At 51.0% G+C, this 27,261-nt stretch overlaps 1 protein-coding gene across 2 annotated transcripts in view; it reads left to right on the top strand.

The window, feature by feature from the left end:
• Positions 1-27,261, top strand: part of MYO5B (myosin VB) — a 148,148-nt gene that overhangs the window by 5,854 nt on the left and 115,033 nt on the right. For both annotated transcript variants that reach the window (XM_030237205.2, XM_030237204.2), the window contains exon 2: positions 23,943-24,053. In XM_030237205.2, coding sequence (XP_030093065.2) covers positions 23,943-24,053 — 111 coding nt within the window. The remainder of the gene's footprint in view (positions 1-23,942; positions 24,054-27,261) is intronic.

Below are 27,261 nucleotides of genomic sequence, written 5' to 3'. Positions count from 1 at the left end.
GTCTGGGGGGCATTTCCCTGCCTCGATGGGCAGGGTATGGCCGGAGCTCACCCCACGCTCTCTGGCGCTGTGCGGGTGCCCGTCCCACCACAGGGCACGCTGCTCCGGGGGCTTTGTGCTGCAGAAATAACCCCATTTTCATCTCTGTTTGTGCAATTTTTCATCTCAGTTGTGCATTTGATAATCCCTGTGCTTGGGTCAGATGGGAGCCACTGAGCGCAGAGCTGAGTGCAGGTGCTGGGGCACAGCCACAACCAGGAATGGTTGCAGCAGGGTTAATTAGCTGGATCCCGCTGCATGCCCTCTTGCTGGCTGGGATTAATCAGCTTGCTCTTTTAAAAAACTGTTTTTGAGAATTCCTGCCCTGATTCTGCTCCAAGGGTGTGAAACTGTGGTGTGGAAATCACAGTGCACGCAAGCCCAAGTTGCAGTGATTGCTGGGCTCACTCCAGGGTGAGGGATGGGAACGGCAGTGGGTGCTGCGCTGGTTCCTATGGGATTGGGTGGGATGAGTCCTTCCTGCCCTTTCCTGCCCTGAGGAAGGAGTTTATCCGAGGTTATTTGTTACAGGCAGCCTGGCTGCTGTTGAGGAATGTATTTACAGGGGAGGATTTTTGCTTTGTTGTTCTTTCTGGCTGCCAATTACCAGGAAGAGAAAATAATGACCCTGAATGTGAACTCATGCATCTCTTCTGGTGACCGAGAAAGAAGGCTGTGTATGTTTGTGACTGTGTTTTTATACATATATATTTAAACTTCTCAGTTTGCTGTAAAGCAGTGCAGTTCTAGATGTGCTGGACTGTTAATTTACACACCAATCAATCTGAAGCCCTGTCCAAAGCAGGAGTGGTGTACCCTTACTGTGATGGCTGTCCTTCAGGGAATCCACAGGAGTAGCTCCACTTGAGCATGAAGGTGGACTTTGGGCTTTCTGAGCTAGCCACGGGTGTAATAAACGTCAGGTTAGGCAGGTGAAGCTCTGAGCTGGGTGTTTTTGTCTGGTGCTGCTGCCTGATCTTTGGCCCTTCCTGCACACAGAGGCGTTTGGTGCTGGCTAAAGGAGCATCGGAGCGAGCTGCAGTCCAGGTCAGGAAAACAACTGCTGCTGTTGTAGCAGAACCTCAAGCCGTGGCAGACGCCTGAAATGTTTGCAGAACCCTTTAGGGAAGAGTTTGCTGCTTACCAAAACTGAAAAAAGTTCCATGTGTGTAGTATTGTCCACAAGGGTCCCAGGATGAGGGAAGAGACGAGAAAGTTGACTCCATGTATCAGAAAGCTTGATTTATTATTTTATGATAGATAATGTATTAAAACTATACTAAAAGGATAGAATAAAGGATTTCATCAGAAGGCTAAGCTAAGAATAGAAAAGGAATGAATAACAAAGTCTTGTCTCTGACCGAGACCATCTGGCCAGGTGATCTGTGATTGGCCCTTAATTGGAAACAACCAGATGAGACCAATCACAGATTCCCCCTGTTGCATCCCACAGCAGCAGATAAGAATTGTTTACAGTTTGTTCCTGAGGCCTCTCAGCTTCTCAGGAGGGAAAAATCCTAAGGAAAGGATTTTTCATAAAACATGTCGGTGACACCTGTGAGCTTTCTGTGTCTCGGGCTGGCTGTAAAGCTGTGGTCCTTGTATGCCTCTGGCCTGCTCTAAGATATGTCTTGTGGGGTTGGGTTGGGTTTTGGCTTAGTCTGAACCCTCAAATATGAGCAGAGACCTGCCTGGAGGTGGTGGCAGGGCTGGGAAGGACCAGGCTTGGTGGGCAGTGGGCTTCACGTGGCTTTCCTCACCTGAACCCTCTTTAAAGTGTTGTCGTGGTGAACTCATCAGTTGTACTAATGAAGCTTTTGAGGGGTTGGCATTTCCACCCTTTGCCTTTCCTGAGGTATCCAGAGGGTTGGCAGAAGAGCATCCCTACAGGGAAGAGCCTGCAGCCCGGAAATGTGACTCCTTCTCCAGCTGTGCTCTCCTTTTGTCCTTGGTTTGTCTGTGTCCAGAGCCTTCTCCAGCCGAGTGAAACCTGGGAATCACAGGGGTGATGGCAGGGGTGTGGGATGGTGATGCAGAGGGGTGGGTGATGGTGGGGCAGAGGGGTGGGATGGTGGTTGCAGAAGGGTGGGATGGTGGTGCAGAGCAGGGGGGGATGGTGGTGCAGAGGGGTGGGGTATGGTGGTGCAGGGGGGGGGGATGGGTGGTGCAGAGGGGGGTGGGATGGTGATGCAGAGGGGTGGGATGGTGGTGCAGAGGGGTGGGATGGTGGTGCAGGGGGTGGGATGGTGATGCAGAGGGGTGGGATGGTGATGCAGGGGGGTGGGATGGTGGTGCAGAGGGGTGGGATGGTGGTGCAGAGGGGTGGGATGGTGGTGGGCAGGGGGGGGGATGGTGGTTGCAGAGGGTGGGATGGTGGTGCAGAGGGGTGGGATGGGTGGTGCAGAGGGGTGGGATGGTGGTGCAGGGGGGTGGGATGGTGGTTGCAGATGGGTGGGATGGTGGTGCAGGGGGTGGGATGGGTGGTGCAGGGGGGTGGGATGGTGGTGCAGGGGGGGGATGGTGGTGCAGAGGGGTGGGATGGGTGGTGCAGAGGGGTGGGATGGTGGTGCAGAGGGGTGGGATGGTGGTGCAGGGGGTGGGATGGTGATGCAGGGGGGTGGGATGGTGGTGCAGAGGGGTGGGATGGTGATGCAGAGGGGTGGGATGGTGCTCCAGCAGCCTGTGCTCCTGGCCTGCTCTGCCACCATCCTTTGCCATTTTTAACCAAACCCCATCTAGTGCCCATTTTTAGATTTCATTATTAATTTTACCCTCCCTGAGCAATTTTCTGTGGCACTGACTTCTGGTGCCCTGTGTTTGTCCCCAGGCAGCCGGGGGTGCTTCAGGTGCTGCTCTGGCAGTGCCAGCAGAGCAGCAGCAGTGCTGTGTGACCCCCTGGCTGCCCTCCCTGGCTCTGTAGGGTGCAGGGCAGGCTGTTGTGACCCTGCTCACCTCCTCCTTAGTGTACAACCCTCAGGTCCCTCTCTCCACGTTCCCACAGAGGCACTGTGGTGGCACCACTGGGGTGGCTTTGCCTCCTCTGGCTGCTCCAGGTGCTCGGTGCTTCCATGGATCCTCAGTGGGAGATGTGTGCTGTGTCATGGAATTCCAGAATGGTTTGGGTTGGAAGGGACTTGAAGGATCATCCAGGTCCAGCTCCTGCCACGGGCAGGGACACCTTCCCCTATCCCAGGATGCTCCAAGCCCTGTCCAGCCTGGCCTGGGACACTGCCAGGGATCCAGGGACAGCCACAGCCTCTCTGGGCAGCCTACACCTCTGGGAAGCCCACGTCCATTCTGACTTTTGGATATTTCTCTTGGCTCTCACCCACAAGTCTCCATCACCGCGTGCTTCCAGCTCAGCCATTCCTTGAGAACATCCTTTCCACACCTGTGCTTCCAAAGCACAGCCAGCTCCCACCCGGAAGGAGCAGGGGCAGCCCACGAAGGGATGAGTTTCCCTTGGTGGCCCCAGGCCTCGGTGGAGCCCTCACACCCAGCCCGTGCAAACCTTCCCCCTTCCCGTGAGTCAGTGCCCAGGCTCCCTCCTGGAAGTGCCACGGCATGTGGGGAGCTGGCTGGATGTGCTAACCACCACTTAGAGAGCAGGATGTCTGCTGGGTGAATCACTGCCTATCACAGCAAGCACGTTACACCTCAGGGATGTGGCCCAGCCAGTCACTGCTCTTCAAAGGGAATAAAGACCCTTGATGGATTTAAAGATGGCTTCTGGAGCATCACGGGCATGTCCGGATTTTTCTGGAAGCCCCACAGGGCTGTGCTCAGGTGGCACAGGCAAATCTACAGCTGACAAAGCAGGCTGGGTGTGAGCAAGCCCCTGGGGCTGCTGACGCCTGTATTAGTGAGTGAGCATTGAAAAGGGCTTTGAAACAAAACGGGAATAAAAAATATCTGATGCCTGTGCCTGCTGAGGAGCTGGTCCTCGGTGCTACACCCCAGGTGAGCACGGCTGTGCAAGCATGTCTCAAGGCAGCCAGTGGATGCCAAGAGGCTGAGATGATAGAAGGTGTAATTTCCAATCTAATTAAGCTGAGTAACTCCTTGTGGATTGATGCTGCTTAATTACTGTGAGCTCTGGGCGGGTGGGTGCTGTGGGCATTGCTGTTCTTTGCACAGAGAGTGCCCTGGGCATGGCCTGGGGCTGGTTCAGGGACACTCAGCCTCCTGCTGGGGTGGGCATGGAGAGCTGGAAGTGGCTTTCGCCTGGCAGCCCTGGACTGCTGAGGTCTTGGGCTGGTCCTACAGCTCCTGCTAGGACCACGTGTCCTGCTCTGGAGACAGGTTGGAGGAGAGGTTTCTGCTCCAGAGCAGAAAGTGGACATGGGAATACTGACGTGGCTTCTTGCCAGCTCTCCCCACAGCTGTGGGGTGCCTGCTTGTTGCTTATCTGATTCCTCTTTCACCGCCATGCTCAGTGGTAAGAAATAAAATAATGAAAGAAATTGGAGATAAAGAGCTGCCCATCCAGAGCTTGGGCGGTGTCTCATGTTTTGTGCTGTCCCTTTGGTTTCTTCCAAGGCCAGGTGAGACAGGACAGCAATTCTCTGCTGGGCTGGGCTGTGAACCCCCGCACTATCCTCTTGTAAGTGTTGGTACCAACAAGGCACGTTCTGGCTGAAGCAAGGTCTGTAGCACCACGGGAGAGCTCTCAGGGACGGCAGGTCTGTGTGAGCTGTGAACATCTCACCTGTGGGCTGCTCTCAGGGTGTCAGCAGGGCCTCCCCTGCCCCTCTGAGCTGGGGTTTTGTCCCTGTGCCTTTGGGGAGCAGAGGTCCCAGGCTGACAGACCTGCCCTTGGCTCTCCTGCAGCACGTACTTCACCGCCCTGGCCAGAGATAAGCAGCTCCTATCTTGCTCCTGTAAACCCTGGGAGCACCAGGTTCGGCTAGTTTTCTCTTTCCTTCTGCTTCCCAGAGCCTTTGTTTTTGTTTGGCTCCTGCCCCAGCAAGGAGAGGAGCTGTTCCTCCCAGCGCAGAGCGGTGAGAGAAGCGCTGCTGCTTTGTCTGTCCTGTCGCAGGGCATGGAGGCAGAGCTGCTGAACAAAACACTTCATGTAAAAACAAGCAAGAGGGAAGGAGGAAAATCGAGGAGTCTTGAGAGTGCAGGTCCCAGTTCTGCAGAGCCCTGGTGTGAGGGTTAAAGGGCTGATGCTTTGGGTGCAGCCGGTGGCAGGGACGGCTGCGGAATTCCGCCTCGGGGCAGCTGCTGCTGCTGCCCGGCCCCTGCTCGTCAGAGCTGCTTTGAAGCCTCGTGTGCTCTTGCCATGCCAAAATAAACTCGGAGTCGAGGCTGTCAGAGCCAATCTTCGTCTCTCTGCACTTTGCCCTCCCCGCTGCTGTTGTGGTTGGGGATGGCTGTGCTCGGCCCCGGCGTTCTGGGGAGTCGTGGGCACTGTCCCCGAGGTGCCCGGTGGTCAGTGCTGACCAGCCTGGGGCAACCTGAGCCTCCTGCTTGACCATCAGGGTGGGCCTGAACCACCCTCAGCAAGGAAACCTGGCAGAACTTCCCTTTCAGCGCTCTGTGCTGGAAGAGGTGGGCATGGCTGAGGCTGCTCCAGGCTGAGCCCCTTGGCAGTGCCCAAAAACCAGCTGCAAGCAGGCTTCTCCTTCCCAGCCACTGCTCGACCCAAAATGTGGGTTTGCATCCCAAAGTCCACCAGCAGGCGTTTGAAACAGTGCTCTCACCCAAATGGAATCTCCCTGGGGCCCCCTTTTATTTTCTTTTTTTAATACGGATTTCTGCACCACACGCTTTTTGTCTTTGGGTAAAAAGCCAGTTCTCAGAAACAGAATATTCTGTTTGTCAATGCCAAAACGTCCGTAGGCTCTCTCCCTCTCCCTCTTTTTCTAACATTATTTTAATTTATTACTCTCTCTCTCTCTCTCTTTTTTTTTTTTTTTTACTGACTGAAGAAGGTGCTGCCTCCTGCCAGCCTTTGCTCTGGTGCAAAGTTTCAGCACTGGGGGGGTCACGTGAGGTAAATCAGCAGAATACAAACCCTGCTGTTATGGACTAAACTTTGCCCGGATCTCACCTAATCACCAACCTGACACGTATTTTAGAGCTCCAGCTTTCTTCCTGTGAGGGGAGAGCTCAGCCCCATGTCAGCACTGGAGCTGCCCTTGGATTCTTCCAGGGTCCTGGCATCCTTCTCCTTCAAAGGGTGGCATTTTTGAACCCTTTGGATGTAACTCATGCCTGAGCGATTGCTTGCTGTTACATCCCGGTTATTAAATCGTATTTTCTTTTTCTGGGGTAGCAGGTTTACTGCTTCTTTTGCATTTTTTTCCATATTTTTTCTAGTCTGATAGGATCCTGCTGTAATTTTCAGTCATTTGAGAGGTATTGCCCAAATTTAGGCTGTTTTTAACTCCCAGCAGGATGGTTTTTGGTGTCTCTGTGCGAAGAGCAGGCTGGATGCTGTGGCTGATAGAAAATCTTCTGTGTGCACAAGTGTTTTATCTGTGGGACCACTCAGCTCACAGCTAGTGAGGTTTCATCCTCCCAGCAGCTCTGAAGGCAGTTTCTTGTCCCTCCACTTTCAATCCTAATGGCTGAGTGTTTCCAAAGGAGAAACCTTCCAACAAAACGATTTAATTTCCCTGGGTAACATTTTGGGCACAATCTGTTGGCGACTCTTTTATCTGGCGTGCCATCTCTAGGCTTATAACCCTCTTTGATGTGGCTCATTCAGGGGAAAAATGGCATTACACACTACCTCAATCATTCAGATGTCAGGGAGGATATTGCATTTGACTAATCGGGGGAAATTTGGGAAGATTTAGTAATGCCAGGAGACATGACCCACTTCCAGTTAAACGCTTTTCAGACAATAGAGGTTGTGCTAAGTGGTGGGGGAGGGAGAAACACTCACAGAGCAGAAAAAACTAAGAGTTACTTATAATTTTAAATTTTATTCTGCTGACCCTTTCATAGGTTCAGGATAGGCTTGCTTTCTTTTTCTGTTTACTTTTTTTTTTCCCCTGAGGAAAATAGAATACTGATACTGACTGGTATCTGGTTTCCAACAGATGTGTGTTATCTGGAGGTGACATCCCTGTGCTGTGGGCATCTGTCCTGTCACCTCTGGGATGTGGCTGGGGGCGCTGGGAGCTGTGGTCCAGCGTGGTGTGGCTCTGGTCCAGCTGTGGGTGACCAGCAGTGCCTGGGGACGTGGAATGTGCTGTGGGAATTTGGTTTTGGCTGTGCCAGCTCAGGAGGGTGCCCGCCTGGTGCTGTGCCTCTTAAGTACATAAAGAATATTGGTTCACAAAGCAAGATCTAGGTGTTTTCCTCGTGCTCCAAACCTTTCCTGATCCTACAGTGCCTGGCCAAAGCCAAACAGAAACTGCAGAGGTGCAGCTCTGTGATGTTGTAAAACTGCCAGATAGCCAAACCTAGGTTTGTAGTATATAAACTTTTACTTCAAAGGCAACAAAGGAGAACATTCTTTTAGGAGGTAACTCCGTAATTTTTAGCGCTGCAAGTTCTGTCAAGCAGCCTGTGGCTGTTGCTTTGTGCAAGGTTTTATCTTTGCAGCCATGTGAGCTGAGCAAAAGCAACTTACTCTGCTTAGAGCTCATTAAACCCCTTATTTAAAATAGTTCTGTAATCCTGCTGGAGTATGGCAACAACACTTTGGACTCAGCTCCATACTGCAGCTGGATTCACGTTGCAGCAGCGTGCAAGGTGCTGCTGAGATGCAGACACACAGTATTGCAAGATCCTGGAGTGGATGTCCAACGTGATGGAGCAATGTCAGAGCCCACCCGAAAAAGGGGAGATGAGCTGTGCTGCACGGGCAGCGTTTTGGGGCAAAAGGTCCACCCCAGGGGTGTGCTGGAACTGCTGCTGTTTTCTGGAAGAGGGTCCAAGTCCTCAGCCTTTGTGGTTGTTTTCACTTTTGCGTGATCATTTGGGTGGAGGTGCTCTTTGCTGCTCTGCTTTTGCCTGCAGCCAGGATTCCTCTGCTCTCCTTCCACAGGATACAATCCACTCTTGTTTTCTGAGCTGCTCCCCAAAAGCTCCTCTTTGAAGAGCCACATTATAATGTGACTTGAAGCTTAGAAACAAACTCCAAGTATCTTCACTGAGCAAGTTAGCACCTTCCTCGGGTTAAAATCTTGTTTCTTCTGCCTCCAAGCTTCAGAGCCAGTGGACTGACATGTTTTAGATGCATCCCTGTTGATAAATGCTGCTTTTAGGTGCAGTTGCAGAGATGTCTGGAAGAGACGTGGCCCTGACTCTTGTCCAGATGAATTAATTTCCTCTGCACACACCTCTGGGTGCCTGAGTTGGTCCCTGGGGGCTCTGAACTCCCAGTTTCCCCCGTGTCCTGTGAGTGACTCAGGAGGAATTCCTACAGCATTAGCAGAGGATGCTGGATGCCCTGTGAGAGCTCCTGTGAGGTTTGGGGGGCTCTAGAGCCGTGGCCAGGCTTGGGATGGGCAGCAAGGCTGCCTCCCTGGTGCCTCCCTGCTCCCTCTCTCCTGCCTGGGAAGCAGCTGGAAAGCTGGGAACAGCCGAAATGTGCCTGGGATCTGGACAAACCTGTCCTGGCGTGAGGCTGAACTTCAATACAGGAAATTTGTCTGGGAAGGGAAAAGGCCGATTTGGAAGGACTTGGCTTCTCTCCTCCCGCTCACACAAAACAAATGTAATTTTTCAAGTCAGGGCAGAGCAAATCAGCGCAGAGCTGAACCAGAGCTCATATTTTGAAAGCTGAAGAGCTTTTGAAACAGCCCAGCAGATGGAAGAGGCCCTGGCTGCATCTGCCTTACCTGCTTTAACCCCAGCAGCAGCACTGACCCTTGTCTCTCACAGGCTCTGTGCATAATTTATGTCTGATTTGAAAGCTGGCTGCTCTGTTAACACACTTGCCCATGACTGGTGCTCGGAGCAGTCTCTTGGGAGCTGCAGTGCCCATGCCCAGGGCCTGTGTTGGATGCCTGGGATGCATCAAGGATGTTTAAGTTGTTGGATGGAAGCAGGCCAGTGAAAACGGAGACAAAGCTTTCCCCACCCTTTGTTTGAGGCAGAAAAGCTGAAGCCACTGTGTGGGTGCTGTGCCCTGGCAGCAGCCCAGCGGTGAGGGGGTGGGTGCCGTGTCCTTGGTGCCACAAACCCGGGCTGAGCTGAGTGTGGGTGTGAAAATGCAGCAGTGGCCCTTGGCCACTGAACTGCTGTGAGTGTCTGTGGGGCTGGAGTGACACCTGAGGTCCTGAGGGGCCCCTGCAGGGGCTGCGTGTCCTTTCAGCAGCCACAAACTGCTGGGGCTGGGCTGGTGTCCTGTAGCTGTGTCCCTGGCTGTCCCTCCCAGCTGAGGCACTCGGGTTGGTGAGGATGCTGTCAGACCCCGAGCTGCCCCAGTGAAAAGCCACAATCACTCGTTCTCAAAATTTTCAAAGGTTAATAGTGATAAAACTGGTATAAAAATAGCAATATGATTAGAGTAATATAAATTTGGACAATTAGGATTTAGGACAATACGAGACAATAAAAACAAAGGGTTACAGGCAGTCTGCGTACCTTTTCTGGGCAAAATAAGCCCAAAAAGGACCCACATTAACAGAGGATTAACCCTTAAAAGCAACAGCCTGTTGCATATTCATACACCTCATCCATGATGCATAAATTCCATTCAAACACAGGATTCTGTTAATTTCTTCTGATCGTGGAGCAATAAATTCTTTCTCTATGAAAGATTTAGGTGTCCTGTGGCTGAAATCTGGTGCGAGCACCTCATTCCTTTCTTTAAAAAAATATCCCACATAGCACAGTTTCTATTTTAACATTATGTTATAACCTAAAGCAGTATTTAAAACACTACTTAAAAAAATTAATACAGCATAACTTTCTAGCACAGCACATATAATATTCATCGTAATATTTGTGAAGAGCCAACCATAAAATAGGCATTTTTCACGCCTGCGTGGGGTCAGCAGCTGCTGAACTCTCTGCTTGTGTCCAACATCCCTCCCACAGGCTCACAAAACCCCCCACTCTGGGGGATCTAAGCAGTTTCTGGGGCTGTCTCCTGTGTTTTATTCCTGCAGACTGAGTGTAAGACACTGGGGATAAATTGCTGCAGCAATGATACACACGTTAGGGGTGATAATGATATTAACTGTGGCAGTCTGTCTCACTGCCGGAGCAGCCAATACCCTCTTCTCTCTTGTGATGAGGAGAGATTTGTGGCTTATTTTTCCCTGTGTCAGTGCAAAATGAGATGTGGGCTTTCTCCTGCACATGCAAATCCTGAAAGAAGTGTTGGAGGAGCGGGGAAATCCCAGCTTTCCCAGACAGCGTTCCTGGCTGGAAACAGGCTGTGGGGATGCTGAGGTTTGCTGGCTTCCCTTGAAACAAAGCCCAGGTCTTTGTCAGTGCTTTGCTGGCAGATGGACAGAGGGGAAACCTCCCCTCTGAACGGGCTAAAATGGCCTTTGAGCAGGTTAAACTGCTTTCCTGTAAAAGAGCTCTTGTGGAAAGCAGTCCCTTGGGATTCCTCCCTGGGACATCGGTGCTGGCAGCCAGGAGCTGGCTTTGTGGGTGTGCTGGTGGCAGCCAGGCTGTCCCCAGATCCTGCACTGCTGTGGCCATCAGTGCTGCCCTTGCAGACCTGGCAAGGACCTGCTGGGACCTGTCGTGTCCTGAGCGAGGTGGCTGCTCTGAAATGCATCATCCTGGAGCTCAGATCCACAGTCCTACAGCTGGGAATGCCAGCAGCTGAAGGAGCATGGAAATAGGGGGCTTCTGCAGACCCTCTGTGGGGAAATCCCAGAATGACAGAAGGGTTTGGGTGGGAAGGACCTTACAGTTCATCCAGTCCCAAGCTCTGTCCAGCCTGGGATCCAACTCCCAGAGATCCAGGGACAGCCACCCCTGCTCTGGGCACCCTGGGCCAGGGCCTGCCCACCCTCCCAGCCAGCAATTCCTCATTCCCAAGATCCCATCTGTGCCTGCCCTCTGGCCCTGGGAAGCCATTCCCTGGCTGCTGTCCCTCCATGCCTTGTGCCCAGTGCCTGTGGAGGGACTGAAATCAGTGACTGAAAGCATCAGGGACCATCCAGAAGGAGCTGAGCCCTGGGCTGAGCTGGCCCTGCTGCCCTGGGCTGCTCGGTGTGGCTCTGCTCTGCTTGGCACCTGGCTCTCCAGCCTGATGCAGGGGACACCCTGTCGCTGGAAGTGACCCTGATTTGCAAATACAACACAGGGGGGATGGGGAGAGGAGGGGAAAGCAAATATTTGCCTTTCTGTGGCTGAATCCATCTCGCTGATGCTCTGATAGGTCCCGCTCCTCTCTCACTCTAGTCTCTTTTCTAACTAGAGCATTTGTGTGTATGCAAAGTGGGTTTTTTCTGCACCCTAGCTGGGATCTGGGAGGCAGTGCCTTTAATGAAGCCCTGATAAGGGCTGAAAAGCCAGCCTTGCTGCCTTACCAGGGAGCAGGGAGTGAGAGGTACCACAGGGAAGAGGGAAACTGAAGCAGTGGCAAAGGCTGCTTTGGGGTGAAGAGGGTGGGGTTAGGTCTGGATGGCACCTCTCCATGATGACAGCACCATTACATGACCAAAACTGGGATTTTTTTTTTTTTTTTCCTTCTTAATAAAGTGTCTGAGAGAACTTGTTGAAAAATTTGCAGCAGCCTCCAGTTTCACCCCGGCGTGGGATGGAAGGTGGAGCAGCTGTGAGCGGACATGAGCTGTTCCACATCTCTCTGCTTCTTGTAGACCACATCCCCTTTGGACAGGCTCCCGAATCCCTGGTGCATCCATGAGTGTGTGTGGCCTCTTCTGATGCATCCGGATATTGGGGAAAATTCCTTTGTGGAAAGAGCTGCCCAGCCCTGACTCCGCTGCTCGGGGCACTGGTGGAGTCCCCATCCCTGCAGGGATTTAGAAGCTGTGTGAATGTGGCACTTGGGGACATGGGTCAGTGGTGGCCTGGGCAGGGCTGGGGATGATGGGCTTGATGGTCTGAGGGCTTTTCCAGCCCCATGGTTCTGGAGGCCCAGTGGGACAGGCCCATGCTGTGGTGGGGCTGGGGTCACCATGAGGGCACGCTGGCACTGACTGAAGCCACGTGAGTTCAGCTGTCCCTGCAGCTTGAAGGAACTCAGCTCTTGGGACTGACTATTTTGTCAGAAAGGGCAGAAACCTTTGGTCTTGTGCATTCTGAACTGGGAACTCAGCGTGGCTGCCAAAAGCTTCGCTTTTACAACTAAATAAACTTGAATAATGTAAAGTTTGTTCAGTTTAGTTTTTTCTTCTTCATTTTATTCATCTACCTAGCAAAGCATGAGGTCATCCCTTAGGGGAGAGAGGAAGGTGGCAGAGCAGTGTGTTCAGGAGGGGTGGATGTGAGTTACTCTTTGGCCCTGGTTTGAGTGACCTCGTGACTTGTCTTCGTGCACTCTGAAACTGCTGTCACTTCAAGACGTATTGTTACTTGTTTTGCTGCTTTTCTAGTTAATAATAAATGTTTTCCTCACCTTGGGTGGTAAGAGTAGGTGTCACTAAGCCTTGAAACGGGGTAAGTGCTGAAGCTGAGCTGATGGGACCCCGTGGCTTCAAGGCAAGTGGCATCAGCTGCAGTGTGACTCCTGTCCTCCCCCCAGGGAAAGGCATTCCTTGGGCAGGAGCTGCATTTCCTGGTGCCGGGGCAAAGCTCCTTGGGCCCGAGCCAGGGAATGCTAGTGGGAGCAGAAATCTGACAGCTGGGGTGTCCCTGTGATGTGGGAGAGCCAGAGCTGAGGCCTGTTCTTGGTGTCAGCTCCCCCTGGAGCCTGTGCTGTTGGGGAGTGCAGAGATGCTGCCGTGGCACAGGGAGGGGTGTTCCTGTGAGCACACACATCTCCTGTTGGGACAGGGATGTCGAAGTGCCCGCCCAAGGATGGCTTTGTTGTGGGAATGGGGAAGGCAGGAGCAGCACCCCTTGGCTGAGATAGATTCTTTTGGGTTTTAGAAAAATCTGTTTTTCTTTTCTCCTTCTGTCTGGGTGCTTTGTTCTGTGGGCACTCCAGTGTTTCATGAGAGCTGTGTTTGATCTTCCTGGGAATGTGTGTTTGTGTGCAGCTGGGGCAGCATTCCTTCCAGAGGGAAAAGATAACCTTGGGTTTGCCTAACTCTTCTGGGGGTGTTGCCAGACCAGGAGAAAAACAATCAAAATTCAAAACAGAAGGTGAAGGCTAGAAAAGATGCATTTTGTGGTGGTGATTTTTGTTTTGTTTTGTAGGTTCATTGTTTTTTCCCCTTTTGTTTTTGGTTGTTGTTGTTGGTTTTCTGTTGTTTTGGGGTTTTTTTAAGTGGGTTCAGGTACCCTTCTTGCCACCATTTTCCCACTTGGGCAGGGTTCTGCATGTTGTTCCCCTTCTCTGAGCCCTTCCTGCAGAACACAAACATTGCTTTGCCAAAGGCACCCTCTTCCAAATCACCTTCTGAGATTCAAAATTCAGGGGCTGATGGTGCTTCCTGCATCCTTCCTCACTTAAGGTTTTGTCCCCCCTACCCTTGTTGGAGGAGATTGGATGTGGGATTTAGAGGATGCTTTTCCATGGAGTTGCTGCGTGATGTAAAGAAGAGGCTGCAGGATATGAGGGCAGAAAGATCTGGAGAGCCAAAATCCCAGAATTTCAGCAGGACAGCTAAAACTGTGAGGGAATGAGAAGGAAAGCAGCTGAGTGTCCAGCCATGTTGTGCCTTGCACTTTCTGTATTAAAAAGAAAACCAGTGTTAGCTCAGCAAGTGCAAAATCTTGATGATTTATTTCAGAGGAGAGAAGCGACAGAGTCTGTGCATGAACAGGGAGTAACTCCTGGCACAAGAGCTCCTCTGAGATCTGGTGTAAAGACAGCTTGGGAGCACCAGAGCCTGTACAAACCACATTCCCAAATACCTGGAAATTGCTGCAAGAAAGAAGTTTAGGAAGAAGTTCTTCCCTGGGAGGGTGGGCAGGCCCTGGCCACCCAGGTGCCCAGAGCAGCTGGGGCTGTCCCTGCATCCCTGGCAGTGCCCAAGGCCAGGCTGGATGGGGCTTGGAGCAGCCTGGGACAGTGGGAGGTGTCCCTGCACGTGGCAGGGGTGGCACTGGGTCCCTTCCCACCCAAACTATTCTGCCATTGTATGGAAATGCAGGAGCAGTGGTTCCCTCCTTTTCTCTGCCCTCCCATTCCTCAGCAGCTGGGAGTGTCTGAGCGTGTGTTCACTGCTTCAGTCACTTTAATTGAAAATATTCATTCCAGCTTTGTGTCTTGATTTCTGGGGCTGTTCTCCAGGTGTCTAATATCTCTTTTCTGGCAGACCTTGTTGCTGGAATTTTTTAATTACCTCTGGTGAAACGTTGCTCATTGAAATCCCTGGTGATCAATTTGTTTTCCTTCAGTCGCTCGGCAGTGAAAAGGATGCAGAGGTGGCCCTGGGGGACTTTCCAGCATAACCCTCTCACTGGAAAATGCTGAAAAATGTCCTGTTACTTTAAGTCAAACCCCTTTGAATTAACTATGCCTGAGTGATGTTCCAAGAGGGGTTTTAATGCCCGAGTTCTGGAGATGTGAGGGGTTACTGTGCAGGTTGATTAATCCAATTACTTCTTTTGAATAAGGTTAACAATCCAGTCTGGTGGAGAGGTTGCACTGCAATTAATGGTGGATTTTGGAGCTGGAGTGGAGTTTGGGTACAGTGGAGCCCAGTGGGGAACATAGCTGAGCTCTGGAGGGGTGGTTCCCTGGATTTTGGGAGACACTGGTGACACCCTGAATGCCACCGGTGTCACTGCAGTTACAGCCAAGGGGCAGCCACTGCTTTAAACATTTCCAGCTGAGAGCCCTGCTGTCTTCTGGCTGCATCCCTGCACCCCAGAGCCAGCTCCTCCCAGGACCATTTTAATCTAAAATCCTCTAACCATCCTCAGGGTGGTCATTGCCCTGGGAAGTGAACGTGCTTGTGAATTTCCATAAAGCATCACAGTGCTGTGTTACAGAGAGAGGACTCTGAAAACCCAAGGGGAAAAGGCCATTTTTGACTATTTAATTAAACCCAAAGGCAGTTTTTGAACTATTCATTACCAATCATCTGTAAATGGTGTATATTGAACATATTTTGGATCCAGCTTATGTTCACCAAGGAGTGGTGAACTTGCACGGATTTCGGATGGAAAAGGGGACAGTGAAGGCAAGGTTACATCACTTCACTCATAAACATCACTGCTAAAGGTTTTGATTAATTGAGAATTACAGGAGAGAAGGGTAATTAATGCCAATCAAGAGGGATTTGCAGAAAGTAGCCTGGAAGGATTTCGCTCTTGCAGTGTGGCAGGCTGTTCGGTGAATGTCATGCTATGGGGACACTTGGGCCCTGCATGGAATTTTTAGTTAAAAAGAGGCAAAACCCAACTCTGTAAAATCCCAATAACCCTTATTTTAATTTAAAACTTGTCTGTACATCTGAGCTGTGTGTGAAAGGCTCATCCTGCATCAAGGATTTTTTCATGATCCTGTGCAATGTGGGAATTTTTAAATCAAACACTTGCAAGGAGAGGTGAGGAGTCCCAGAGGAGCTGACTTGGCTGGGTGGTGCTGGGGTGTGCCAGGGGCACCCGTGGGTGCTGGAGCCAGGGGAGGTGCTTGGGGAAGGGGTGCTGAGCTCCCTGCTCCAGGATGCTGATGCCCACAGCTCTTCCAGGGAGATCTGCAAGCAAAGTCAAGTTTACCTGCGTTGGCTTTGTCAACAGATTTTTGCACTTCCCAGGGACTCTGCAGAGATTTTGGGGGCTTGCAGAGCATCCCTCTTTCTGGCAGGGAGTGCACGGTGATGGTGAAAAGTTTGCAGGGCTGAGCCAGGCCTGCCAGGAGAGAAACTCAGAGCTCGTGTGGGGCAGTGCTGCCCTGCTGGACGGACCCCAGGCTCTGGGGAGGGGACTCGCAGCAGCTCTCTGGGTGCTGGCACCTCTTGGAGCTGCTCTGACCCCGGTGAACGCTAAGTTTTGAAGGGCTTTGCAGGGTTAGGGTAATTCTGCTGTGGGGCCCATGCTCTAAGTCCAGGTTTAGCCCCGCAGAGGGAAGAGCCGTGTCTCACTAGGTTGCTCCCAGCTCCCAGCACTTCTTCGGAGCCTGCCGGGGCAAAGGGCTGCCGTGCTTGGTCCGGGCTGGAGAGGGCTGCAGAGACAGCCCCGAGTGCTGCCAGCTCCCACCAGCCCGGCACAGCTCTCCCCTGCACACCTGGGGCTGCTCTTAGGTGCGTGTCGGGAGGTGCAGGTGGCAGCGCACATTCCCTGTGCCGGGAACCTGGCTGACCCTGCCTTGGATCCCGTGGCTTTTCAAAGGGTAGAGGAGCGAAGTGAAAGCAGAAGCGGCTGCGCTGCCCGGAGCAAACAGTGGTGTCACAGCCTGCGAGGCAGCGGCTCCCCAGCCCGGGAGGGACTGCCTTTTTTTGCCTTTTTTGCCCCAGATTAAGACCAGATTGTTTATTTGCACTGTCCCAAAGCACCTGGGGCTTCACCTACTTCTGCAGCATCTGATGACTTACTGGAAGAGGAATTTTGCAGCGAGGGCCAGGGCTGTGTGTGCACTCAAGACCTTGACGCTGAACTTGTCACTCCTCATTAAACCCGCAGTAACGAGCGACGCCGAGATGCCACAGGAGAAGCAGCGGGGGAGATGTTGGGATACACGAGTTGTTGGCTGTTAGTTACACGTAAGACCATTGATTAGTCTTGGAAATCGTCCTGAAAATCACAGCTAATTAAAGAAAAGCCCTCAAGGGTACCCCCAGTGTTTCTGTCCTGGTGTAAGGGCTCGCCTGCAGCCCCCCTGCGCTCGGTGCCAGTTTTCTGTCTGCCTTTGGTGGCGTGGGGTGGGTGCAATGATGGACTGAAGCCTTTTAAATGCCCCTTCATTAGAAATGCTCCTAATGAGCCAGTGGATAAATGCTGCAGATGCTGCTGTCCAAGCACTGCTCAGCTGCTGTAACAATTTATGCAAATGGCCGTCAGAGTTAATTTGGGCAGGGGAATGGAGTTCCACAAGGAGAAATAGAGCAGATTTAGTGCTGGTGGGAGACTTGGAGCCATCCATCAGCGTGACAACTCTTCATGGGGAGAGGAGAACATCCCCGTGCCTTGAAGGCACCAGTAAAGCACACGGTTTGCTCAAATTCAGGGACCCCTGCAGTGTTCGGGGATGGAGATGTACTCCCCAAAATTTAGAAGTCCTGTCTGGGTGTACATTTGTGTGTTTGTTCAGGGTCCATCTCCACTAGCACGAGGATGATAGGGAATATGAGGAGTGGTGTAGATAACGCCCATCTTCCCTGGCTCTGCTGTTTGTTTTTGTACATTTTTATCAGCCCTGGAAAACACTCAATTTGCTCATTCTCATGTTGAAGAATTGGAGATGCTCCTGCAGAGTGCCACTGTCTTTCCCTTTACATTTAACACCCTCAGCAGGTTAGCACTTTCATTCTGTAGTTCAAAATGATGTTTTTTGTGCTTTTTAAGGAATAAAACACTATTTATCTTTTCCCCTATCCCTAGGGCATGATGCTGTTGTAGTCTGTGTCCCCCACTCGGGGCTGAAATGATGATTTGACAATCCTTTCAGTGTTTGTGGGGATTTAGGGTGAGGAAGAAGTTGGTCTTTTGCTACTTGAGGTCCCTGTTTTGAGTGGGTCCCTCTGGGCTCGTGCTGGAGGTGCTGGATTTGTGTTTTTCCCCCCAGCACTGGGTACCAATACCAGGCAGGGGAGAGATGCACAGCCCTGGGCCATCCCTGCCTGCCCTGCAGCTGGCAGGGACACCCTCTGCCACCCCTCCTGTCCCCTGTGAGGCTGTGCCAGCTGGTGGTGCCCAGCAGCAGGCAGAGAAGCCAGACCAGGCTGAGACACCGGGGTCAGAAGGTCCCGCAGTCACGGCACAGCTTAGGGAGCCCTGACCTAAATTTGAGCTTGGCTTGCCTGTCGGGCAGGGGAGGAATTGCTCCTGGGATGAAAGTCTCAGAGGATGGGAAAGGGAGGATTATGGTTTGCCATCTGCCTTGATAGTCAGTAATGTAAATAATAAAAAAAAGGTAATGATCCACAAGTCCCTTAATGGAGATATTTTGCTGCGTCACGGGCGAAGCAGATTTTTCTCCTGAGCCACTGCCAAGTGGGGCAGAAAGGAACTTTAGGGCAGCAGGGCACCCAGGAGAGGTCCCTTTCCGAGTCCGCCTCCTGCCAGCACACATCCAGAGCTCTTTCCAGCACCCACAGGCGCAGCTGGTTTGCAAACACAAACAATTGGCCCCAGCAGCCACTCCTTCCATGGCCACGGGTGGGACCCTGCTGCCTTGGGCACAACGGCAGAGCGTGGCCAAGACCCTGTGCTGCTCACCCCAGCTCAGCCCAGGTCTGCACCAACCTAAATTAATGAGGAGAAGTTTGTTTGGTTTAGCACAGAGGATGAGAGAGAAGCTGTGCACATCCAGACAGGGGCTACAAGTAAAATCCTCTAGTCTTTATTTATTTATTTATTTCTGGAAGAGCCTCTTTAAATTATCTGTAGGGAGTGATCTTCAATACCGGTTTAAAAATGAGAATAGGGAACAGAAAAATGATCCCCTGAGTGTGTGATATGGCCACTTTTAATTGCACATACAGCTTGTACTTTCCTCTCACTACATAAGAGCACAGTTTGGGAAAACCTCAGTTTCAGTCATAGATAGCTTGTGAGAGCTGGAAGGTGGTCACTGCTCTGTTTGAGTGTAAGCTGCTTAACCATTCACGTGCTGTGTGTGTAAATATAAATATTCTGGGGAAGCCAGGGCTCACATTTGTTCTGGTTTTTCTTTTGTGTGTATTTTTCACCCTCTTCAAAGGCACCCAGCAATACTGGACACAGAACAATATAGATTGAGGTTAGCAATAAACCCACTGCAAGGGGAGAAAAGCAGAAGCATGCTTGTTTTACAGAGAAAAATATACAGAGATCTGTCCCAATTTCCACCTTGTTCTAGTTAACATTTGTGCATTCACCTCTGAATTTTTTTTAAAAAAATCACTGTTTCTGTTTTCAATAAAATTCTTTCATAAGATTTTTTTAACCTGCATGGAAGAACCTTTGTCATGACATACTATGTCTTCACCTCTGTTACTGAATTCCCACTGGTGAGGGGAATTGTTATTTTACTAGTTGTTGCTATTTTATTGCATAAAAATGCAATATTTTGTTGCTATTTTATTTATAATTTATTTTATTCATGGTTTGCTGCTGTGCCCTCCATCTATCTGCAGTTTGTTGGAAGGTTGCCCCTGGAAAAATGCCCTTGACCCAGGAGCAATGAAAACTTCCCGGGGTCAGCTGTGAGTGTTGGCATTCCTGAAATAACTCAGGGGATAAAAACCCAGCAATAATAAAGATGGATTTGCTGATGTCCAGCTCTCCATGAAGACTTGAACAGCCCGGACGAAGCCGAGATTGCTATTTTTTAATATTTTTTACTTAATGGAAGATTATACCATTTTCTTAATGAAATGAAAATGATGCTCAGATGCTTTATGGAGTTGTAGCTCCTTGCCTGCAGACCTGCACCTCTCCTGGCTGAGATGGAGCACCTTGCCCAGAGCTTGCTGGGAGCACATTTGGCCAGCACTGAGGGCTTTGAAACCGTAAAACAGGACCTGCCTTTTCTAATTTAATGTTGGTTTTAATCTGCATCCGCAGCGGCAGCCTGATAAAATCTAAATCAAATCAGGAGGTGGGGGTTGAATTTATTAAGCTTCTGCTTAAGCTGTGTCGAATAATGCAAAAGGCAGTGAGAGCACAGAATGGCCTTAGTTTTACTGGGGATCTGGTTAAAAAAAAAAAAATTGCAAAGTAAACCAGATTTTTTTTAAATTTTTTTTTTTAGAGGATGACCATGCAGAGCTATTTCTAGTTAATTTTAGGATATTTCCTCGAGGACTGAAGGAATCTTTTTCTTAAAAAAAAAAAAAAAAAAAAAAGAGAAAATGTATGGAAAGCCTGGAGAGTCTGGAGGTTGAGTGGCTTGCCCAGGGTTGTGTCTCCGGAGCACAAAGTCAAGTTAATCCTTTCTTCCAAGTGCTTTGAGACGGGCCATTGTGCCCTCTCCCTTAGAACAAGCTCCTCCAGCAGATCAGGAGGCTGTTAAAGCTCTCAGGAAGCCTGGACAAGGCTTGTGGAGTGGTAAAATAGTGCTGTAAATGTGATTATTGTAAGCAGCAGCTCACAGGGATGCTCTCCTCACCCACGCAGGTGGGCACCTGCCAGCACCCTGGTTTTGGTGACACGGTGGCTCTCACCCAAGCAGGTTTGTCAAAAAGAGGGGGTGTGAGGCAGTTTTGGGGAGGGTTGCAGAGGCAGGGAGTGCAGGGGAGGTGAGGGTGGTGAGCCCAGCGTGACCCCACCGAGGGCTGCCCAAGCCTCCTCAGGCCCCAGCTAAAGCTGGCTTTGTGAAGATGTACCTGCAACAGAGGGCTTGGATTCCAGCAGTGTGTGCCTGACATATCTGGGATTTATGGCTGCAGGGGAGGGCTCGGATGGGGGTTTGTGCAGCAGGGAGGGGAGGAGCAGAGCGGGGTGAATGGTGCTCCCCTCTCTGGGTGTGTGCCTGTGCACGCACGGCAGGGCAGCATTAGAGATGCTCGGGGAGCTGCAGCCTGTGCTGGCAGCCCCCGGCTCTGCAGCAGGGTGGGGAGCTGGTGACCATCCCCCTGATGGTCACCAGCTGGGGGGGACTGCCTGGCCACCTCTGGGATCTGCCGTCCAGGGCTGTCCCCAGGGCTCCTGGGCCTTGCAAAAATGTCTGTCCTGCCTGGTGGGCTCTGTCCTGTGTGCTGCATTCTGTCCTGCGTGGTGTGTCCTGTCCTGCGTGGTGTGTCCTGTCCTGCGTGGTGTGTCTGTCCTGTGTGGTGTGTCCTGTCCTGCCTGGTGTGCTCTGTCCTGTGTGCTGCATTCTATCCTGCGTGGTGTGTCCTGTCCTGCCTGGTGTGTTCTGTCCTGTGTGGTGTGTCCTGTGTAGTGTGTCCTGTCCTGTGTGGTGTGTCCTGTCATACCTGTTGTGTCATGCATGGTGTGTCCTGTCCTGCGTGGTGTGTCCTGTCCTGTGTGGTGTGTCCTGTCCTGTATGGTGTGTCCTGTCCTGTGTGGTGTGTCCTGTCCTGCGTGGTGTGTCCTGTCCTGCGTGGTGTGTCCTGTCCTGTGTGGTGTGTCCTGTCCTGCATGGTGTGTCCTGTCCTGCGTGGTGTAGCCTGTCCTGCGTGGTGTGTTTTGTCCTGTGTGGTGTGTCCTGAGTGGTGTGTCCTGTCCTGCCTGGTGTGTCATGCCTGTTGTGTCCTGTCCTGAGTGGTGTATTCTGTCCTGAGTGGTGTGTCCTATCCTGTGTGGTGTGTCCTGTCCTGTGTGGTGTGTCCTGTCCTACGTGGTGTGTTCTGTTCTGTGTAGTGTGTTCTGTCCAGCTCCTTGCACACGTGTGTGTGTGTGTGTGTGTGTGCATGCATGCGTGCACAAATCAGTTGTTGTTGTTGGTTTTTTTTTGGTTTTTTTTTTTTTTTTTACTCTGTAGTGCTGTGGTCAAGGTGGCTGGTGGCCTATGGAGCCTCCCACCGCCAGGCTGTGGGCAGTGGGTGCTGAGAGCTGTCACCCTCTGTCACACCTGGGTGGCTCCTGGCCGTGGCTGGTGATGAATTGCTGAGGGGGGTGGCCCATGGGACCTCTGCTGCTGCTGGAGCAGTACCCAGGTTTCACCCTCAAAGTGCTGACCCCCATTCCAGGCTGCTCTGGGGTCAGTGTGTCCCTGGCTGCAGCCACCAGGCCAGGCAGGGCCAGGGCTCAGCTCAGCCCCGTGTGCAGGTGGAACATTTGCAAGGTTGCCAAGACCAGCAACACCTTATGTCTGGAGCTGCCCTGAGCCGGGTACATCCTGATCCTTGGCTATTTTGGGCACTTCTAGAGCGTGTCTGAATATTGCTTTTTGCCAGCAGAGAGCTGGCACTGGATGAATTCACGATGGTGGGGCAGGTAGGGGTCCCAGCCAGCCCCTTCCCCACTGCAGCCTCCCTTCTTTGTTGTAGGGAGAGCACTGAAGGCCCATGAGGTGCTAGAGCTGGTGTGCTGAGAAAATTCAAATTTTCACATCTTTTCCCCCACTCCCTGGTAAAACTGTTGTTCTGGGAATACGATTGTGTGGCTCCATTAACATCTACAGGTTCCTGCTGCTGTAGCTATTGAGCAGCTCTAAAAATAATTACGTGTGATAACTATAAAAATCTATTGCTTTTCAGCTGCAAAGCGGCCTGTCAGGTGGTGGCTGCTGCTGTGTTAACTCGTTGGTTGCCACAAAATGTTCCTTGGGCATTGTCTGCTGGGATTTGGTTCCAAATGAAAGCCAAAGCCACCTTTGGGGCTCTGGTGCTGCTGTCCCTTGGGCTGGCTGGGATTTCCCCCAGCCCCTGGAGCTCTGAGTAGGAATAAGATTCTGTAGCTGCCATTTCAATCAGCAGGAGGAGTAGAGGGGAGAGCTGCCCCAAAGGGCCAGTAAATCCATGGCTGTTGGAGGGTTCCTGTTGGCTCTGTGGGCTGGAGGATCTCGGGTTTGTTGTTGCAGAAATGGCTCCCGAGGTATTAAAAAGTATTTTTCCCAGCCCCGTTCTCAAGGAAGAAGTCAGGATTCCTCAGCTCTGGTTTTCAAGGTTGTTAATTTGCTCTTATCTAAGACATTCTCCTTCTGACCTGCTGAGGTCTGTCCAGGAGGTTGGGTTGTGGCACACTGACAGCCCTCGGAGCGGTGTTAGATTTTTATACTAAAAACTATTGTTTATTATACTATTTATTATTTACAATAATTTCCCAATACCTATCACCTATGGTAGACACTTTCTCTATTCTAAACCAATCCAAAAGTGCCACCATCACAGCAGAAGATGGAGGACAAGAAGAAGGGGAAGAAGGACAGGACACACCCAGATTCCTACATCTTGCCTCTTTAACACCCATTCTAAAATCCCCAAAATTCTGCTTTTTCACCCTGTGGTAAATTCACTATCATTCTACTCAAACCCTTGCGGCTTGTAACTCCTCACACAGAGTTGGTAATTGTTTCCATGGGTTAGAATAGAAGGTACAGGTGTTTTTGGCACCGTGTCAAGATCTCTGAGCCCCCTGCCAGGGTCTGGAGTGCTCCAGGGCAGCCAGAGGAATGTCCTGCATTCTGACAGGAGGAGTCCAGCACCAGCCTGGCTCCCTGAGTCCGACAGCCAAAACCTCATGGGCACCTGGGCTGCTGCCCTAGCTTTGTAGATGCAAAAAACCCAAAGGGTTAAATTTAACCTAATTCATAAATTCATTTAAATCCAAGTGTGTTCCTGGAGCCTGTTTGTGTGTTCACCTCCAGCTGAAGGAGCTGGCTTTGCTGTCCTCATTTGCCTGCCTCTGCCCGTGGCAGTGGGTTTGGGTCAGGTCTTGCTCTGTGGGCACCAAACTGCCTTGTTTTGAGCAAAATAAACACACTTTGGTGTAGGGACTGCTGGGGGTGAATTGAGTTATTTCATAAAAGCCTTCTGGGAGGCTGTTTTTTTTTTTCTCCCAGGGAAATTAAATTCCACATTTACCTTGAAACTTTACCCTGCTTTGTTAGATTGGTAACGAGCCAGTGTACACCTTGTCCAGGAGAAAATTAGACTGAAAAATTAGACTTCTGGTCTGTAATTAACCTCAAGAACTAAAACCGGATTTATTTATTCTTTTACTAAAATAAATGGTTTAGCTGCATTGATTTTACAATGTGTGTGGCTGTATTAATGGAGAATTAATTTCTTTCTCATTTAATTTCCGGAGGTTTCATCATGTTTAAACTTTTCCTTTCTCTTCTTTTCTTTTCTTTTCCACCTCTCCAGTACACTAGGGTTTGGATTCCTGACCCTGATGAAGTTTGGAGATCGGCTGAAATTATCAAGGATTACAAAGAGGGAGATAAAAGCCTCCAGCTGAAACTTGAAGATGAAACTGTAAGCTTTTGAATGTCGTTATTCTTTTTAGCAATTTAAAGCTTCGAATTAAAATGTGTGAAGAAGCCTGAGCCATTTCATAGTTTCTGTGAAGTGGTTTAAAATGTGTTTTATTGCCTCAACACTTCTAGCTCTTCCCTGCCTGCTCTCTCCCTAGACACTTGTGTTACGGTAGGTTGCGAGAAAAGCCCTTGACCTCCATCATCTCTTTTCATCTCCTGGCAAACTGGTAATAGTCTGTGATACCAGGATGTATTTTTTTTAATAGCAGCAGTATGTCAGAAATGCCAGTTTGTGCTTTTTGCTGCCGAAAAAACTGTGGAGAGCACGGCTGGTGGCATCCACTCAACCTCGGGTGCTGATGGAAAACCCACACACGCCTCAGAGGTGGCTGCTGTGACACAGCTTTCTCCACGCCTCAGTTTTTCTCTCTGAGCATACTCTTATGCAAAGCAAACCCCTTTTTTCTCTGCTTCATTTTTAAATAAGAAAAGCTTTTAAAAGGGGAAAACACAAAACTCATTTAAATGTAGATGTTTTCTAGCAGCACTGGTTCCAAATGCGCAAACAGCCCGGGCTGTAGCGTGAGTACAGCCAGCAATTAATCATCCCCAGAGCAGGACACAGGCTGGGGAGGAGCAGCTGCTCCCTGTTCCACACAGAGCCTCGTGGGGTGGGACATTGGGTGACAGCAGGGAATTGCAGATGAAGTTAACCACGGCATTTGCATCAGCTGCAAATTCAGTTTATGGGAAGGGAGCAGCCGTGCTGTGTGCCCACCATGAGCTGCCTGCTGTAGCGGCAAGAATAAATACATTTTTCATGAAGAATTGCACCTAAACCATCTTTCTTCATTGAGCAGGTGGGGTTTCCTGAGCTGTCTAGAGTGTGATCTGCTCCATTGCCTGGCAGAGTTAGCAGAGACCACCCACTACAGAACCACATGTGCCGAGCAGGGCGAGTAATTCCCATCCCCTCCAAGCCAGACGTTTCCCCACTGTGGGAAGCTTTTTCACCATATTGCCTGATGGAGGATGGAGAGCAGGAATGAGCTGTGTGGATTAGGCAGTTTGTCAAAGCAGTTTTTCTTTCAGAGCAGCTCCATCTCGGGCTGTTGGCAGTGTGTGGGTGTTCCAGGTGTGCAGAGAAGGCTGTTGGTAGTGGGGTCTGCACTCAGTGCTTGGTGCTGTTGCTTCTTCCTGGCTCGGCCTCAGCTGCTTTGGTTGTCCTGCCCAGTTTGCTCTTCCAGCATAGGGCAGTTTTCTGGGGAGGATAAAGGATGGGGGATGCTTGATGCCTTTTTACCTTCCACAGTGAGGAGATGCACACATGGCACCCTGCAATCCCTTGGAAGCACCAGGCACAGAATCATCATTTTATCATGGAATGGTTTGGGTGGGAAAGACATTAAAGTTCATCTCATTCCACTCCTTGCCATGGACAGGGACACCTTCCACTTCCAGGTTGCTCCAAGCCCTGTCCAACCTGGCCTTGGGCACTCCCAGGGATCCAGGGACAGCCACAGCTGCTCTGGGCACCCTGGGCCAGGGCCTCACTACCATTCCAGCAAAGAACTTACTCCTAATATCTTACCTAAGCCTACTGTCCTTCAGCTTAAGGTAATTCCCTCTTGTCCTGTCCCTCCATGCCTTGTGCCCAGTGCCTGTGCAGCTCTCCTGGAGCCCCTGGAGGCCCTGGCAGGGGCTCTGAGGTGTCCCTGGAGCCTTCTCTTGTGCAGGGGAACAGCCCCAGCTGGGCCAGGCTGGCTCCAGAGCAGAGGGGCTCCAGCCCTGGCAGCATCTCCGTGCCCTCCTCTGCACTGGCTCCAGCAGCTCCAGGTCCTTGTGCTGTTGGAGCCAGGGCTGGACACTGATGGGTGCCTGGGTGCCCATCTCACCCAAAGGAGCTCCTTTCTTCCACTTGTGCTCAGGCTGCCAAAGTACACCTGCTCCTATTGCTGAGTGCCACAACCCCCATCCTCCCCTCCTAGCTGAGATCTCCTGCAGTTTTAGTACTTGGGCAGGAATTGGTTTTTTCCTCTTTAATCTGGATATTTCCCTGAAAACTAAAGGGGCTGAGGAGCCCTGCAAGGTCAAATCCTTTTGTGCAGCTGAGTTCAGGATCAGGAACATTAAAGTAAAGGTGATGAAAGGATTACCAGGTGTTTTAGGTAGTAGCTTAATAAGCATGTCACAGTCATGGTGAAACATGGAACATCTCATTTTGGGGTTGTGCAAGAGGTCCGAGGTCTCTGGGAGTGCCCTGTTTGATGCTTTCCTGTATGAAGTCCTGCCTGGATCTGTGTCATGTTGGGCTGAAAAGCTCTGGCAAAGGGGAGCAGCCCTTGTGTGCAGCAGGTTGGAGACACCCAGCACAGGTACCTTCAGGGGATTCAAAGCTGCAGAAAGCCTTTTTTCCTGACAGCCAACATACACTACCCAGCTGTTGAGTGCTTCCTTTTGTCCTTGTGCTTTAAGTGAGTCTTCACGGGTTTTGTGGTTCCTGGCTCTGCTCTGTATGCAGGAGAGCTCCCGCCGAATGAAGAGCTGGCTGTTAAATATCACAGGGCATCCCTGGTGTGTTTGCCATTAAGATGTGAGACTGAGTGCAAACTCTTGAAAATTGGCATTGACAATGTGGAACTGGAGGATAAAACCAGCCTGAAGTTGTCAGACATGCTGAGGGAGCCTGTCCTTGTGCGCTTGGGTCAGCCTTCCTTGTTAGCACAGGCAGGGATCCAGTGCAGTGACAGTGGTTTTGCTTGGAAGCTGGGATTCCTCCCTTCTGATGGGAGCTGAGCATCAGGCCTCCTTTCTGAGGGACCCTGGGGGAAGCAGCATCACTGGCAATTTTTTTTTCCCCTCCTCTATAAAGAAAAAAATGCAGTTTTTCTTTAGTTGATGGCTCTATTGCTCATTTGGGGACGAGTAAAAAATAGCATAAGGATGCCCATATGCCAACTTCAGCAGCTTAACCTGGCTCCTCTTCAGCACTTCAGCAGCAGGGACTTCTCCATGTCCTCTCTGCCTCCAGGGGTGCCAGGTTTCAGGTATAAAAGTAACCTGAGTTAAAAATGAGCTGAGAAATCGCTCTTAGGGTAAGAGCATGGTCTAGTTTGGAGTGAGGCTGCTTTCCCAAGAGCAGGAAGATACTTAGATCAGATGAAGCTGTGGGTTTCTGTTGCTGCTGTCACTGCTCAGAGCTGGCT

Source organism: Serinus canaria, chromosome Z, assembly GCF_022539315.1.
Source record: "Serinus canaria isolate serCan28SL12 chromosome Z, serCan2020, whole genome shotgun sequence".
In the NCBI taxonomy this organism is placed as follows: domain Eukaryota; kingdom Metazoa; phylum Chordata; class Aves; order Passeriformes; family Fringillidae; genus Serinus; species Serinus canaria.
This window is presented reverse-complemented; position numbering and strand designations above follow the sequence as displayed.